Raw genomic sequence first — 14,951 nt, 5'->3', positions numbered from 1 at the left:
TTCCCTGGTGGCACAGAGTGGTTAAGAATCCACCTGCCAATGCAGGGGACACGGGTTTGAGCCCTGGTCTGGGAAGACCCCACATGCCACGGAGCAACTAAGCCTGTGCGCCACAATTACTGAGCTTGCGCTCTAGAGCCCGTGAGCCACAACTACTGAAGCCTGCACACCTAGAGACTGTGCTCCAAAACAAGAGAAGCCACTGCAATGAGAAGCCTGCACACCACAACGAAGAGTAGCCCCCACTCGCCGCAACTAGAGAAAGCCCGTGCGCAGCAACAAAGACCCAATGCAGCCAAAAAAAAAAAAAAAATCCAACCACAGGGGACTTCCCTGGTGGTCCAGTGGTTAAGAATCTGCCTTCCAATACAGGAGGATGCGAGTTTGATCCCTGGTGGGGGAACTAAGACCCCACATGCCTCGTGGCAACTAAGCCTACGCACTGCAACTAGGGAACCCGTGCACCACAACTACTGAGCTTGCGGGCTCTGGAGCCCTCGCGCCATACCTAGAGAAGCCCGCACACCTGCCACGAAGAAGAACCTGTGTGCCACAACGGAGACCCAGCACAAGGAAAAAAAAAAGATCCAATCACGGGAAGTTCCTCACACACACACGGTGATTTCGCACGGTGCCATGCCTTGGCACACATGGTTCCTGCTGCCTAGAAGGCCACTCCTTGCCTCCTACATCTGCTTCAGCTATTTCTCCTTCAAGACTGAACTCAGATACGACACTCGATATGCCTGTATCCCTCCACTGACACCTTGACATGATCAACTGCTCTTCCTCTGTCTCTATGACACTCTGTTACACCATGTTGTGTGTTTGGATCTCAGCTAGTCTTTGACCTCCTTGAGGGCATCTTGATTTTGACTCCCCGGTGCCCAGACAAGGTCTGGCACACAGGAGATGCACAATCAGAGCTGACCAACTCAAGTTTCAAAAGAAGCAAGTTTATGGCAAAAATGACCATTTTGAAAACTTAAATCGGATCTATGTCTTAGCTCTGAACCTTCTGTACTATATCTTTACTGAGCTCATATTAATCCACATATTATTAAAAAAGGGCTTTTAAAGTTAAATTTTAATATTTATCATTTGAAAATGGCCCAGACTAAATATTCTGATACATGTCTAAGAATGGTGGGTCAGAGAGAAAAGAACAAAGGGCCACCAAATGACCCACAAGGCAAGAAGCCACCTAACAGGTTGATAAGCCATCAAACAATCTGAATAAAATCTCACCTCTGTATATCATTAAAAGCACAAAGGGATATTTGAAAGAAAATATTCTGAAATAATTTTGTTCTGCACTTTTAAGTATACATTTTACTTTACAGTCCACAAATAACATTATGTACAAACTTACCTGGAAGAGACACTAGCAGCTTCTTCCATGGTGATTGCTAGCTGAACTTCCTTTAAATTTAATTTATTCTGGTACATTTTCTCTAACTTTGCCATAGTTTCCATGTGGGCTGCCTTCAGCTCTTCTAGTTTCCTGAAGTACTCTTCATTAGAGTGGTAAATATCAGAAAGGTCCACAAAATCTTCACAGCTTATACGTTTTTGTTCATTTACCCCAGAAATGTTGGTGTTAAAATCAGCCTGGTAGGAGGAAAAAACCTGTTATATGATGTCTAGAATTGAAAGACAAATTAAGTTGACACTGGTTCCCAATGCTGCTTTTTAAAAAGTCCACTTAAATAGGTTATATGTTATTTGTGGACTATGTACATATAACAGATTATAAGTTACTTGTGGCCTATGCACATTTTCTCCTAATGACATTTTATTAAGAACAAGAGAGAGAGACCGAGTTGCCAGAAAATAAATGTTTAATCCATTTTATAAAGGATGGTTAGATTCCCAGATAATGTACTAACCCATACACTACAGTAGGATCAAGCCAAACCACCCTTTGTAAAGAGCCTCCTTCTGGAGGAGCTTCAAGATGGCGGAAGAGTAAGACGCAGAGATCACCTTCCTCTCCACAAATACATCAGAAATACATCTACATGTGGAACAGCTCCTACAGAACACCTACTGAACGCTGGCAGAAGACCTCAGACCGCCCAAAAGGCAAGAAACTCCCCATGTACCTGGGTAGGGCAAAAGAAAAAACAGAGACAAAAAAATAGGGATGGGACCTGCACCAGTGGGAGGGAGCTGTGAAAGAGGAAAGGTATCCACACACTAGTAAGGCCCTTCTCGGGCGGAGACTGCGGGTGGTGGAGGGGGAAGCCTCGGAGCCACGGCGGAGAGCGCAGCAACAGGGGTGCGGAGGGCAAAGAGGAGAGATTCCAGCACAGAGAACCGGTGGCGACCAGCATTCACCAGCCCGAGAGGCTTGTCCGCTCACCCGCCGGGGCGGGCGGGGCTGGGAGCTGAGGCTCGGGCTTCGGAGGTCGGATCCCAGGGAGAGGACTGGGGTTGGCGGCGTGAACACAGCCTGAAGGGGTTAGTGTGCCACAGCTAGCCGCAAGGGAGTCCGGGGAAAAAGTCCGGACCCGCCGAAGAGGCAAGAGACTTTTTCTTGCCTCTTTGTTTCCTGGTGCATGAGAAGAGGGGATTAAGAGCGCCGCTTAAAGGAGCTCCAGAGACGGGCGCGAGCCACGCTCTGAGCGCAGACCCCAGAGACAAGCATGAGACGCTGAGGCTGCTCCTGCAGCCACCAAGAAGCCTGTGTGCAAGCACAGGTTACTCCACGCCTCCCCTCCCGGGAACCTGTGCAGCCCGCCACTGCCAGGGTCCCATGATCCAGGGACAACTTCCCCGGGAGAACGCACGGCACGCCTCGTGCTGGTGCAACGTCACGCTGGCCTCTGCCGCCGCAGGCTCGCCCCGCACTCCGTACCCCTCCCTCCCCCCGGCCTGAGTGAGCCAGAGCCCCCAAAGCAGCTGCTTCTTTAACCCTGTCCTGTCTGAGCGAAGAACAGACGCCTTCAGGCGACCTACACGCAGAGGCGGGGCCAAATCCAAAGCTGAACCCCGGGAGCTGTGAGAACAAAGAAGAGAAAGGGAAATTTCTCTCAGCAGCCTCAGGAGCAGCGGATTAAATCTCCACAATCAACTTGATGTACCCTGCATCTGTGGAATACCTGAATAGACAACGAATCATCCCAAATTGAGGAGGTGGCCTTTGGGAGCACAGATATATATATTTTTTAACCTTTTTCTCTTTTTGTGAGTGTGTATGTGTATGCGTCTGTGTGTGATTTTGTCTTTATAGCTTTACTTTTACCATTTGTCCTAGGGTTCCGTCTGTCCATTTTTTGTGTTTTTCTAAAATTACTTTTTAAAAAATTTTTCTTAATAATTATTTTAATAACTTTATTTTATTTTATCTTCTTTCTCTCTTTCTTTCTACTTTTTCTCCCTTTTATTCTGAGCCGTATGGATGGAAGGCTCTTGGTGCTCCAGCCAGGCATCAGGGCTGTGCCTCTGAGGTGGGAGAGCCAAGTTCAGGACACTGGTCCACAAGACACCTCCCAGTTCCACGTAATATCAAATGGCAAAAATCTCCCAGAGATCTCCATCTCAACACCAAGACCCAGCTTCACTCAATGACCAGCAAGCTACAATGCTGGACACCCGATGCTAAACAACTAGCAAGACAGGAACACAACCCCATCCATTAGCAGAGAGGCTGCCTAAAATCAAAATAAGGCTACAGACACCCCAAAACACACCACCAGACGTGGACCTGCCCACCAGAAAGACAAGATCCAGCCTCATCCACCAGAACACAGGCACTAGTCCCCTCCACCAGAAAGCCTACACAACCCACTGAACCAACCTTAGCCACTGGGGACAGACACCAAAAACAACAGGAACTACGAACCTGCAGCCTGCGAGAAGGAGACCCCAAACACAGTAAGGTAAGCAAAATGAGAAGACAGAAAAATACACAGCAGATGAAGGAGCAAGGCAAAAACCCACCAGACCTAACAAATGAAGAGGAAATAGGCAGTCTACCTAAAAAAGAATTCAGAATAATGATAGTAAAGATGATCCAAAATCTTGGAAATAGAATAGAGAAATTACAAAATATGTTTAACAAGGACCTAGAAGAACTAAAGAGCAAACAAACAGTGATGAACAACACAATAAATGAAATTAAAAATTCTCTAGATGGGATCGATAGCAGAATAACTGAGGCAGAAGAACGGATAAGTGACCTGGAAGATAAAATAGTGGAAATAACTACTGCAGAGCAGAATGAAGGAAAAAGAATGAAAATAATTGAAGACAGTCTTAGAGACCTCTGGGACAACATTAAATGGACCAATATTCGAATCATAGGGGTCTCAGAAGAAAAAGAGAAAAAGAAAGGGACTGAGAAAATATTTGAAGAGATTATAGTTGAAAATTTCCCTAATATGGGAAATGAAATAGTTAATCAAGTCCAGGAGGCACAGAGAGTCCCATACAGGATAAACACGCCAAGACACATATTAATCAAACTATCAAAAATTAAATACAAAGAAAAAATATTAAAAGCAGCAAGGAAAAACAACAAATAACACACAAGGGAATCCCTATAAGGTTAACAGCTGATCTTTCAGCAGAAACTCTGCAAGCCAGAAGGGAGTGGCAGGACATATATAAAGTGATAAGGAGAAAAACCTACAACCAAGATTATTCTACCCAGCAAGGATCTCATTCAGATTTCAAACTTTTTTTTTTTTTTTTTTTGCGGTACACAGGCCTCTCACTACTATGGCCTCTCCCGTTGCGGAGCACAGGCTCTGGACGCGCAGGCTCAGTGGCCATGACTCACAGGCCCAGCCGCTCCGTGGCATGTGGGATCCTCCCGGACTGGGGCATGAACCCATGTCCCCTGCATCGGCAGGTGGACTCCCAACCACTGTGCCACCAGGGAAGCCCCCTCATTTAGATTTGATGGAGAAATTAAAACCTTTACAGACAAGCAAAACTAAGAGAATTCAGCACCACCAAACCAGCTTTACAACAAATGCTAAAGGAACTTCTCTAGGAAGGAAACACAAGAGAAGGAAAACACCTACAATAACAAACCCAAAACAATTAAGAAAATGGTAATAGGAACATGCATATCGATAATTACCTTAAATGTAAATGGATTAAATTTTCCAACCAAAAGACATAGACTGGCTGAATGGATACAAAAACAAGACCCGTATATATGCTGTCTACAAGAGACCCACTTCAGTCCTAGGGACACATACAGACTGAAAGTCAGGGGATGGAAAAAGATATTCCATGCAAATTGAAATCAAAAGAAACCTGGAGTGGCAATTCTCATATCTGACAAAATAGACTTTAAAACAAAGACTATTACAAGAGACAAAGAAGGACACTACATAATGATGAAGGGCTTGATCCAAGAAGAAGATATAACAATTGTAAATATTTATGCACCCAACATAGGAGCACCTCAATACATAAGGCAAATACTAACGGCCATAAAAGGGGAAATCAACAGTAACACTATCATAGTAGGGGACTTTAACACCCCACTTTCACCAACGGACAGATCATCCAAAATGAAAATAAATAAGGAAACACAAGCTTTAAATGATACATTAAACAAGATGAACTTAATTGATATTTATAGGATATTCCATCCAAAAACAACAGAATACACATTCTTCTCAAGTGCTCATGGAACATTCTCCAGGATAGGTCATATCTTGGGTCACAAATCAAGCCTTGGTAAATTTAAGAAAATTGAAATCATATCAAGTATCTTTTCTGACCACAACGCTATGAGGCTAGATATCAATTACAGGAAGAAATCTGCAAAAAATACAAACACATGGAGGCTAAACAATATACTACTTAATAACCAAGAGATCACTGAAGAAATCAAAGAGGAAATCAAAAAATACCTAGAAGCAAATGGCAATGAAAACACGACGACCCAAAACCTTTGGGATGCAGCAAAAGCAGTTCTAAGAGGGAAGTTTATAACAATACAATCCTACCTTAAGAAACAAGAAACAACTCAAATAAACAACCTAACCTTACACCTAAAGCAATTAGAGAAAGAAGAACAAAAAAACTCCAAAGTTAGCAGAAGAAAAGATATCATAAAGATCAGATCAGAAATAAAAAGAAATGAAGGAAATGATAGCAAAGATCAATAAAACTAAAAGCTGGTTCTTTGAGAAGATAAACAAAATTGATAAACCATTAGCCAGACTCATCAAGAAAAACAGGGAGAAGACTCAAATCAATAGAATTAGAAATGAAAAAGGAGAAATAACAACTGACACTGCAGAAATACAAAGGATCATGAGAGATTACTACAAGCAACTCTATGCCAATAAAATGGACAACCTGGAAGAAATGGACAAATTCTTAGAAACGTATAAACTTCCAAGACTGAATCAGGAAGAAATAGAAAATATGAACAGTCCAATCACAAGCACTGAAATTGAAACTGTGATTAAAAATCTTCCAACAAACAAAAGCCTAGGACCAGATGGATTCACAGGCGAATTCAATCAAACATTTAGAGAAGAGCTAACACCTATCCTTCTCAAACTCTTCCAAAATATAGCAGAGGGAGGAACACTCCCAAATTCATTCTACGAGGCCACCATCACCCTGATACCAAAACCAGACAAAGATGTCACAAAGAAAGAAAACTACAGGCCAATATCGCTTATGAACATAGATGCAAAAATCCTCAACAAAATACTAGCAAACAGAATCCAACAGCACGTTAAAAGGATCATATACCATGATCAAGTGGGGTTTATTCCAGGAATGCAAGGATTCTTCAATATACGTAAATCAGTCAATGTGATATACCATTTTAACAAACTGAAGGAGGAAAACCATATAATCATCTCAATAGACGCAGAAAAAGCTTTGACAAAATTCAACACCCATTTATGATAAAAACCCTGCAGAAAGTAGGCATAGAGGGAACTTTCCTCAACATAATAAAGGCCATATATGACAAACCCACAGCCAACATCATCCTCAGTGGTGAAAAACTGAAACCATATCCACTAAGATCAGGAACAAACAAGACACGGTTGCCCACTCTCACCACTATTATTCAACATAGTTTTGGAAGTTTTAGCCACAGCAATCAGAGAAGAAAAAGAAATAAAAGGAATCCAAATCAGAAAAGAAGAAGTAAAGCTGTCACTGTTTGCAGATGACATGATACTATACATAGAGAATCCTAGAAAAGCTACCAGAAAACTACTAGAGCTAATCAATGAATTTGGTAAAGTAGCAGGATACAAAATTAATGCACAGAAATCTCTAGCATTCCTATACACTAATGATGAAATATCTGAAAGTGAAATTAAGGAAACACTCCCATTTACCACTGCAACAAAAAGAATAAAATATCTAGGAATAAACCTACCTAAGGAGACAAAAGACCTGTATGCAGAAAATTATAAGACACTGATGAAAGAAATTAAAGATACAAACAGATGGAGAGATATACCATGTTCTTGGATTGGAAGAATCAACATTGTGAAAATGACTCTACTACCCAAAGCAATCTACAGATTCAATGCAATCCCTATCAAACTACCACTGGCATTTTTCACAGAACTAGAAGAAAAAATTACACAATTTGTGTGGAAACACAGAAGACCCCGAATAGCCAAAGCAATCTTGAGAAAGAAAAATGGAGCTGGAGGAATCAGACTCCCTGTCTTCAGACTATACTACAAACCTACAGTAATCAAGACAGTATGGTACTGGCACAAAAACAGAAATACAGGTCAATGCAACAGGATACAAAGCCCAGAGATAAACCCATGCACATATGTTCACCTTATCTTTGATAAAGGAGGCAAGAATATACAGTGGAGAAAGGACAGCCTCTTCAATAAGTGGTGCTGGGAAAACTGGACAGGTACATGGAAAAGTATGAAATTAGAACACTCCCTAACACCATACACAAAAATAAACTCAAAATGGATTAAAGACCTAAATGTAAGGCCAGACACTATCAAACTCTCAGAGGAAAACGTAGGCAGAACACTCTATGACATAAATCACAGCAAGATCATTTTTGATCCACCTCCTAGAGAAATGGAAATAAAAACAAAAATAAACAGATGGGACCTAATGAAACTTAAAAGCTTTTGCACAGCAAAGGAAACCATAAACAAGACAAAAAGACAACCCTCAGGGGCTTCCCTGGTGGCGCAGTGGTTGAGAGCCCGCCTGCCGATGCAGGGGACGCGGGTTCGTGCCCAGGTCCGGGAGGATCCCACATGCCGCGGAGCAGTGGGCCTGTGAGCCATGGCTGCTGAGCCTGCGCGTCCAGAGCCTGTGCTCCACAATGGGAGAGGCCACAACAGTGAGACGCCCACGTACCGCAAAAAAAAAAAACAAAAAACAAAGACAACCCTCAGAATGGGAGAAAACATTTGCAAATGAAGCAACTGACAAAGAATCTCCAAAATTTACAAGCAGCTCATGCAGCTAAATATCAAAAAAACAAACAACCCAATCCGAAAATGGGCAGAAGACCTAAATAGACATTTCTCCAAAGAAGATATACAGATTGCCAACAAACACATGAAAGAATGCTCAACATCAGTAATCATTAGAGAAATGCAAATCAAAACTACAATGAGATATCATCTCACACCGGTCAGAATGGCCATCATCAAAAAATCTACAAATAATAAATGCTGGAGAAGGTGTGGAGAAAAGGGAACCCTCTTGCACTGTTGGTGGGAATGTAAATTGATACAGCCACTATGGAGAACAGTATGGAGTTTCCTTAAAAAACTAAAAATAGAGGGCTTCCCTGGTGGCGCAGTGGTTGAGAGTCCGCTTGCCGATGCAGGGGACACGGGTTCGTGCCCCGGTCCGGCAAGATCCCACATGCCGCGGAGCGGCTAGGCCCATGAGCCATGGCTGCTGAGCCTGCGCGTCCAGAGCCTGTGCTCCGCAATGGGAGAGGCCATAACAGTGAGAGGCCCACGTACCACAAAACAAAACAAAACAAAACAAAAACTAAAAATAGAGCTACCATACAACCCAGCAATCCCACTACTGGGCATATACCCTGAGAAAACCATAATTCAAAAAGAGTCATGTACCAAAATGTTCATTGCAGCTCTATTTACAATAGCCAGGACATGGAAGCAACCTAAGTGTCCATCAACAGATGAATGGATAAAGAAGATGTGGCACATATATACAATGGAATATTACTCAGCCATAAAAGGAAACGAAATTCAGTTATTTGTAGTGAGGTGGATGGACCTAGAGACTGTCATACAGAGTGAAGTAAGTCAGAAGGAGAAAAACAAATACCGTATGCTAACATATATATATGGAATCTAAGAAAAAAAAAAGGTCATGAAGAACCTAGGGGCAAGACAGCAATAAAGACACAGACCTACTAGAGAATGGACTTGAGGATATGGGGAGGGGGAAGGGTAAGCTGTGACAAAGTGAGAGTGTGGCATGGACATATATACACTACCAAACATAAAATAGATAGCTAGTGGGAAGCAGCCGCATAGCACAGGGAGATCAGCTTGGCGCTATGTGACCACCTAGAGTCGTGGGATAGGGAGGGTGGGAGGGAGGGAGACGCAAGAGGGAAGAGATATGGGAACATATGTATATGTATAACTGATTCAGTTTGTTATAAAGCAGAAACTGACACACCATTGTAAAGCAATTATACTCCAATAAAGGTGTTAAAAAAAAAAACAAAAAAAACTCCTTCTGAGTGTAGGTTTACCCGAGACGAAGAACATAGTTCCTCGGGCTGCAAACCAAGCAACCGTAGCCCACAGCTGGGCTCTGCACTGTGGGCCCCCAGGGTGGGTGTTCCAATGGAGAGAAGAGCGGGGAACAGAAAAGTCAGGGGAATGCAAGAATGGAGGGAACAAGGTTCTCAGGGGCTCATCAAGGAGCCAGGGAAAAGCCCTCCAGGATGTCCGCAGGGGTACGGTACGGGAGGCGGGGTGGGGAGGGCGGGTACCTCAGGAGGGAGTAGGAAGGCCTGGGAGGAGGTGGGAGGGACTTCCGGAATAGCCGCTCCCGTGGGCACCAAGAGCAGTAGCTCCCACGGTGACGGGGACTGTGGGGTGACAACAAAACAAGAACACATAGGGTGGGTATTCTATATACATGCCTAGAAGGGCATGACTGATCTTTTCCCCTCATTCCTTTCGCATACCTTTCAAAGTTCTTTTAACTGAGGCAGCTAAAGAGGTAAAACCCCATATTCTCCACAAATAAAAAAAAATTATATTTTCTCAGGTGAGAAACAACTGAAATTATTTATGATACTATGCATAAAAGGCTGCTGACCATGGCGTTAAATTTAGCTTAGTGCCTGAAACAGACTCAAAATGGAAAAAGCATATTTGCCAATGGAAAATTAGAGATCCAATCTGATAAGACTCTAGAAAATAAATCTGAGTAGTGTCTCCCAGGAAAATTCAGAAGAGTCAGTTGTAAATAATATTTATAGATATAATATTTTAATGGGCTAAAAACAGTGTACAGGAGGCCAGTGTTTTACCACTTGGGATAACTTAGAGAAAACGAAGGAAAACAAGTTTCCTTCAGTAGAAACAGTGTGCAGAAATTTATTGCCAAATAAATTGGAGAATTGCTTTATGAGTCATACAACTCAATTAAGAGAATTTTCTGATATCTTTTGCTGTTCCTGTATGTGTTCTTCACCATTACCTTCTTAGCTGTGGGAACAAGTACTTTGTTAATTTTGTCATTCATTCAATATTTAGAGACACCCAGCACTCAGCTAGCTGCTGAAAGATACAAATCAGATGAAAACTCCACCTTCGAGAAGCTTCCAGCTAGTTTAGGACAGGACATGTAGATAAATAATTGATAGCAGACTCTGGATGAGACAGAACTCCTGATTCCTGCCCACGAGTTGCTCCCAGCTGAGCAGGTAGACAGATGAGTGACCATGTATGTTACAATATCAGAGACCATGAGAGCTCACAGAAGGAATACCTAATTCTGACTGGGGGAAAGAAGAGACAAAATTTGCAGAGGTGAGCCAGACGGGAGACATAAGGCTGGATAAGGACAAAGTTTGCCAGAGCAGGGAAACAGTGAAAAACAGAGAAACTGAGGCACAGTGCTAGAACATTCATCATGTTACTTCATGATGATGCAACTGGCAGGTACTCTGTCCTCGGTGAGGAAACTGAGGCTCAGAGGAGTTAGGTGACCTGCCTACAGTCACACAGCTAGTAAGTAGAGCTGGGATCCAATCCCAAGTCTATTAGGCTCCAAAGACACACCACACTCCTCCCAAGGGCAGGAGGGTTTTTAGCCACAAGAGGAAGGAACAGGCATGCTGTGCTCGGAGAGAGGTATATAGTCTGAGTGGGGGTGGGGAATAGGGCATATGGAGCACAGGAGGATGGGAAGCAAGGTGAAAAAGGCATGTCAAGAGCCCCAACCAAGGGACCTCCTTGGTGGTCCAGTGGTTGAGAATCTGCCTTCCAATGCAGAGGATGTGGGTTCGATCCTGGTCAAACTAAGATCCCACATGCCATGGGGCAACTAAGCCTGGGCACCACAACTAGTGAGCCCACGTGCCACAACTACTGAGCCTGTGCTGCACTACAACTAGAGAGAAGCCCACGTGCCACAACGAAGAGCCTGTGCACTGCAACGAAAGATCCTGAGTGCTGCAACAAAGACCTGACACAGCCCAAAATAAATAAGTATTTAAAAAAAAAAAAAAAAGCCCAACCAAGAGTCCAGGGGGCCAAGCCACATGCAACAGGAGCCTTAAAGGATGTGAGCAGAGGAGAGACATGGTCAGTAACACTCAGAAGGACTCTCTGGTAGCAAGTGAGGTGTAGTGAAGGGAAGCAAGGTTGGCGGCAGTTCATGGGCTACTGCAAGGGTCCGAGTTAGAGGTATTAAGGGCAGAATTAGGGAACAGCACCAGGAACACAAGAAAGGAGGCTACCTTGGGAGATTTAAGAAGCTGAATCATCAACTTGATAATAGCCTGGACTGTGGGCAAGAAATTGAAAAGGTTTCTGTTTGGAGTGCTGTATGTCTAGGTAGATGATGGGGCTTCCATTCATTAATATAGGGAATACAGGGAGGAAGAGTATTTTAGGGAAAGGAAACTAATCTCTGTTTTAGACACACTAAGTGTGAGAGGATAGTAGGGCAGCCAAATGTATAGGAAACAGGGGGGAAAATAGGTCTGGAGACCTGGTAAGAAGGCTGGGCTGGAGATGGAGATATGGGAGCCAGCAATGCACACAGAAGTGCAGGTGCATCCTTGGGTGTGGATAAGGCTGCCTGTGGGCAATGAGAGGCAAGAACCTGAGGATGGAAATGTTGGCAAACACCAGCATCTAAATAAGCAGTGACAGGAGAACTAACATGAAATGGACAGTGGTCATGAGAGATACAAAGGTCTAGTTGAAACTGAGCAGAACCCTGTGGGGTCCTCCTCGGCACAGAAGTCTTTCTGTGTCCCCATTTCAAAGGGCAGATTCAAACAGTAACTAATTCGAGGAGTGAGGGAATGCAGAAACAAAGGAAAAACTGTCAAGAAACAGTAGTGGAGGAAAGCGGAGGGTCCTGGTTCCTTCTCAAGGGATATACATAACAATCTGATACGAATCTCTGAGTTCTTCTACAGGAACTAAGACCCCCACCCAGGTGGAGGATGGTAACTTTAGGCTAAGCCTAAGCACATGGCCCCAGACTGGCTGGAACCAGAAGGCTGACGACTGAGATTCCTGGAACACCACCCTGTTACCTCCCCATCAACCAATCAGAGAAAGGTTACACACCCTGCAGCCCTCCCCCCTAATTCTGCCTATAAAAACTCTTCCCCATCAGGGGAGTTTGGGCTTTTTGAGCACAAGCCGCCTATTCTCCTTGCTTGGGGCTGCAATAAACCTTTCTCTGCTCCAAACTCCACTATTTTGGTTTGTTTGGCTTCACTGTGCATTGGGCACACAAACTTGAGTTCAGCAACAAAGTGATAAGGGTATTTAAAAAAAGGGAGCTTTGGGCTTCCCTGGTGGCGCAGTGGTTGAGAGTCCGCCTGCCTATGCAGGGGACACGGGTTTGTGCCCCGGTCCGGGAAGATCCCACATGCCGCGGAGCAGCTGGGCCCGTGAGCCATGGCTGCTGAGCCTGGGCGTCCGGAGCCTGTGCGTCCGGAGCCTGTGCTCCGCAATGGGAGAGGCCACAACAGTGAGAGGCCCGCGTACCGCCAAAAAAAAAAAAAAGAAAGAAGGGAGCTTTGGTTTGGTTTGAGTTTGGAAGATAAGGGGAGGCTTCCTAGAGGAGGTGATATTTGGGCTGAGTCAACGAATGGAAGAATCTGGAGGATCTTGGAAAGTATTATATATGGGGAAAGAGGGAACAGGCACTCCAAAGGAAATGACGTTAGCAAAAGTGTTGGGGATGGGGGCGGTGGTGCGTGGTGGAAAGCAACGTGCACACAGCTGCAGGCTAAAAGGAAAGTAAAAATGCATAAAGCAATTTTGGGAAGCAAGCCTGGAAAGGGAAGTTAGGGCAAGCAGGCGGTGGTTTCTGTTTCTTGTCTACCACTGGCTCCTGACCACTCACGCGTCACCTGGTTTCAGCCCCTTTACAACCCTTCAACGCTGAAAGGGTTTGATGAAAGTTAAGTAACTTTTCAGTTTGGAGCGTTCTCGTGGCGTGGGGAAAAGATTACAGACGTGGTGTCAGCATTCTCATTCATGCCTAGGTTCTGCACTTCTTAGCCATGTGACGTGGGCCCTAGCCTTTTGAACTTCAGCTTTACGATACATAAAGTATGTGAGCCAGGTGTTAAACTGGTGTCTCAGCTCCAAAGCCGTGCTATGTGATGCTGGGCTTGGGACTCTGCAAACCGCATTTCCACTTTGCCAGCTGCTTCCCGCTAGACTCTGCTAACAGTGGGGCTACAGGGAGACTGCAAGGCTGGAGGAAGAAGCAGGGACTTATTCCTTCCTGTTAGTTCTCCATCTGCTAATCGCTTGTACCGCCCCAGCAGGGTTCCTCGTCCATCCTGGCGGCAGGAGCTCGTACTAGCAGAAGCGGCGGATTCCAGTTTGCAGTTTTTCCGAAGCTCACAGAATCAGCAAGATCACTTCAAGGGCTTACTGTTCCCTCTCTCTGCCTCCAGATATCTGAACAGCCCACCTGCTCACTCCTTCAGACCTTCACTCAAAATGTCATCTTCTCAGCAAGGCCTTCATTGACTACCCTGTTTGAAATTACAGCCTCTCCCCTGACTCACTGTCAGCCTCCCTTTGCTGCTTTCTCTCATAAGTACTCACCACCAACTGATATCTCTGCTGATTTGTGTACTGGATGCCTGCCCCCACCAAAAAGTGAGCATCACAAAAGCAAGCGTTTGTGTGCTTCGTTCAGTTGTGTCCCCAGTGCCTAGAAAAGTGCCTGGCCAATGGCAGACGCTCAATAAGTATTTGTTGGATGAGCCAATGTCCAGCTAAAACAATATTAAGTTTCTCCCAAGGGAAGAGGACAGGTATTCCCTCATAAAGACTGAATCAAAGAAATATTGGCTGCTTAAGAGTGATATCCTACTGAGTATTAAGGAAAGGGCTTATTTTCCAAAAACTACCATTGAAACAGAGTGGATATTCCAAAGACTCGCTTTTAGGCAAAAGCATCCACGTGCTCTCCATTCATTCTTTTAGAACATTCCTTAAAACAAGGCCTTATAACAATCATTTTCACAGAAAGGATGAGGTTTATTTGAACCTGGAAAAACTGTTTGAAAAAGATATAGAAGGGGGCTTCCCTGGTGGCGCAGTGGTTGAGAGTCCGCCTGCCGATGCAGGGGACACGGGTTCGTGCCCCAGTCTGGAAAATCCCACATGCCGCGGAGCGGCTGGGCCCGTGAGCCATGGCCGCTGAGCCTGCGCATCCGGAGCCTGTGCTCCGCAATGGGAAAGGCCACAACA

The 14,951-nt window shown here is 44.5% G+C and overlaps 1 protein-coding gene across 2 annotated transcripts in view; it reads right to left on the bottom strand.

Moving 5' to 3' along the window:
* The window catches only part of FAM161A (FAM161 centrosomal protein A), a 33,555-nt gene that overhangs the window by 13,487 nt on the left and 5,117 nt on the right, over positions 1–14,951 (bottom strand). For both annotated transcript variants that reach the window (XM_030877335.2, XM_030877337.2), the window contains exon 2: positions 1,373–1,611. In XM_030877335.2, coding sequence (XP_030733195.1) covers positions 1,373–1,611 — 239 coding nt within the window. The remainder of the gene's footprint in view (positions 1–1,372; positions 1,612–14,951) is intronic.

This window comes from Globicephala melas, chromosome 12 (assembly GCF_963455315.2).
Source record: "Globicephala melas chromosome 12, mGloMel1.2, whole genome shotgun sequence".
NCBI classification, from domain to species: domain Eukaryota; kingdom Metazoa; phylum Chordata; class Mammalia; order Artiodactyla; family Delphinidae; genus Globicephala; species Globicephala melas.
This window is presented reverse-complemented; position numbering and strand designations above follow the sequence as displayed.